Source organism: Canis lupus, chromosome 30 (assembly GCF_011100685.1).
Source record: "Canis lupus familiaris isolate Mischka breed German Shepherd chromosome 30, alternate assembly UU_Cfam_GSD_1.0, whole genome shotgun sequence".
Classification (NCBI taxonomy): Eukaryota; Metazoa; Chordata; class Mammalia; order Carnivora; family Canidae; genus Canis; species Canis lupus.
The window spans coordinates 231781-235068 of NC_049251.1; the positions used below are offsets into that span (position 1 = coordinate 231781).

At 34.4% G+C, this 3288-nt stretch overlaps 1 protein-coding gene across 1 annotated transcript; it reads left to right on the forward strand.

Moving 5' to 3' along the window:
* Window positions 1-1882: 1882 nt before the first annotated feature.
* Window positions 1883-2833, forward strand: OR4K2 (olfactory receptor family 4 subfamily K member 2). The gene has a single exon (NM_001388941.1). It carries the CDS (start codon window positions 1883-1885, stop codon window positions 2831-2833), a length of 951 nt encoding a protein of 316 aa, NP_001375870.1.
* The last annotated feature ends 455 nt before the right edge of the window (window positions 2834-3288 follow it).

Below are 3288 nucleotides of genomic sequence, written 5' to 3' on the forward strand. Positions count from 1 at the left end.
TTATCTTGATGAAGTCCCAATAATTCATTTTTTCCCACATGCATTTTTAATATATTATCAATCAATATTTGTTTTCATTATAGGCTGAGTTCATGACCTGTCTTCTGCCAGAATACTCTCTTGATTGATTAAGCACATTAGGGGATTCTGGGTGGCTCAGTGGTTGAGTGTCTGCCTTTGCCTCAGGTCGTGATCTCAGGGTCCTTGGATGGAGTCTTCCATCAAGCTCCCCATGGCAAGCCTGCTTTTCCTTCTTCCTGTGTCTCTGCCTCTCTCTGTGTACCTCTCATGAATAAATAAATAAAATATTTTTAAAAATTAAGCACATTATAATTAAAATATTCAGTTATCTAAAATTCCATTCACTCATGGCATTTGAAAATTGCGTGAACATTAGATTTATTTGGCTATTTTTCACATATTTAAAACATTTATTGGTATTTAATATCTCCAAATAAATAATAAACCACTTGAAGTAGAGGTGAATGTTTTTGGATTTTATTCTCTGTTGTCTCTAAAACAGGGTTAGAAAATCAGAAATACTTATTAAAACTCACTGATTTGATATTTCTGGCTACCTCTTAAATGATGGATTTTCAAACTTCCATTCCCTGAATCTCTCCAGTCCAGGTGAAAATAATCATTCTAAATTCCCATAAGACTCTTGACATATATTCCTGTTGTGAACCAAATAATACCATCTTTGCTACTTAATGAATCCCATTGCAAGACGTTTTCTTGCTGAATCCCCAAGTTCCTACAACATCCATTTTATCTACAGCTGCTAAACAACTAATGATTCAACTGGATCCTTTATTTATATTTAAAATTACCTCCTATATGCTAATATACTTATATACTTAATACTGAATTACCCAAAGCCCTGATTCTACTGTAGATCTGGTAAGCTTAGGTGTTTTAGAAATGATTTCTATGGAAATATTTTAAATGTCTGTTCCTTTTACTTCCATCTCCTATCTCCTATTCTGTGGAGCTAAAATCAATAAAACAGTTTACGTCTGTTGGCACATATGAAGGGAGAATTCAAATGGGGAGACACTAAAGAGCTTAATCTTTGTGTTCTTTCCCATAAAAATGATGATATACAGTCTTTAGGAGACAAAGGTAAAATTTTAAGTCATAGAATTATAAATATTTATAAGAGAAACAGACTCCTATTTTAACAAAAAAGAAATCACAAAAGTTAAATGCCTTTCTCTGGGCTGTATGACTATAATGTAATAAACTTGGTCATAAAGCAATCTTCTTATATTGGATTCTTACTAATTTTCTGTTTCTGATGAGTTCAACAAGATAACTGTGAATATGTTAAAAATCTTCTCTGGAAATTTACAAGAGTTCTGCACCTGTTTATCAAACTGTTTTTGTAATGTCACTTATATGTGATATAGTTTTATATATTTTTCAATAAAGATATTCTTAGGGATGAACTCTAAATAACTAAATGTGTGTGTGTGTGTGTGTGTGTGTGTGTGTGTGCATGTATTTAACACATTGTCATCCCAGAGCAAGTGCTTACTTGCTATTATCTGTAGGATTATACAGATGAATAGAGGACAAATATGTAGATAAGTAGATACCTTCTGGATGATATAATCTCAATTTGATTGCTATTTAGTAACAAAAAAGAAAGTGTTATTTTCAACATCTATGACTTTACTGGTATTTCACTGTGATCTCTAATATTCTATAATTATCTTTCAAACTAACATACCAATGAAAATGGAAAAAAATAGTAGAGATAGAGGAAACAGTCTATGAAAGTGGATTCTTGGAGCTTTTGCTTAAGTAGAATCACACTTTCTCTCTCTCTCTCTCTCTCTCTCTCTTTGATACAGGTTTTCACCTATCAATCAGGCCAATGGATGCGGCCAATAAGTCTGTTTCTGAATTTGTTTTGCTGGGACTCTCTAAATCCTGGGAACTACAGCTGTTTTTCTTCATGGTGTTTTCACTGTTTTATGTGGCAACAATCATTGGTAATAGCCTCATAGTCATCACAGTTATAGCCGACTCTCACCTACACTCTCCTATGTATTTCCTGCTTACTAACCTTTCTGTTCTTGATATGTCACTTGCTTCCTTTGCCACCCCTAAGATGGTTACAGACTACCTCACTGGACATAAAACTATCTCCTTTGATGGCTGTATCACCCAGATATTTTTTCTACACCTTTTTACTGGTACTGAGATAATTTTACTTATGGCCATGTCCTTTGATAGGTATATTGCAATATGCAAACCTCTCCGCTATGCTTCAGTCATAAGTCCCTGGGTGTGTGTTGCCCTCGTGGTGGCTTCCTGGATTGTGGGAGTCATGCATTCAATGAGCCAGGTCATATTTGCTCTCACATTACCATTCTGTGGTCCCAATGAAGTAGACAGCTTTTTCTGTGACCTTCCTGTGGTGTTCCAGCTGGCTTGTGTGGATACTTATGTTCTGGGCCTCTTTATGATCTCAACTAGTGGCATAATTGCCTTATCCTGCTTTATTATTTTATTCAATTCATATGTTATTGTCCTGGTTACTATCAAACATCATTCTTCAAAAGGATCATCTAAGGCTCTTACTACGTGCACAGCTCATTTCATTGTTGTCCTTATGTTTTTTGGGCCATGCATTCTTATCTATATGTGGCCACTAAACAGTTTTCTTATAGATAAGATTCTGTCTGTGTTTTATACCATCTTCACTCCCATTCTGAACCCAGTAATATATACCTTAAGGAATCAAGAAGTGAAGACAGCTATGAGGAAACTGAAAAATAGGCTTCTAAATCCCAACAAGACAACTCCTTTGCATTATTTTTAGTTTTAAATTCTAGTTCAAGTTTTAACTTCCTAGGCATTATATGTCACAGTTTTGGTGTACACAGGATTGTGACAAGGCTTTTATTTCTGGAGTTCTCATCAAATTGTAATTGAACCAAATTGAATCAAATTGTATTTTTTTTCAAATTATAAATATTGAAACTACTCTCTGTCATATGTTTAAAATACATGTTAGATATCAGAAGAGCAAGTTGACATTAACAATTTCTTCCAGAAGCAAAGACTATGTAAACTATGCCTACAGTCCCTGTTTCAGATAGGAAATTAGAGATTAATAATCTATTCACTGGAAAAGATGAACAAAAAATGAGAAAAGGAGGTACAAATTAAAGGGGAACTAGAAGATAATAGCATTTATATACAATTTGTCACTGAAGGCAGGGTGCGCCTTGGTGGCTCACTTGGTTAAGCATCCCATTCTTCATTTCAGCTTAG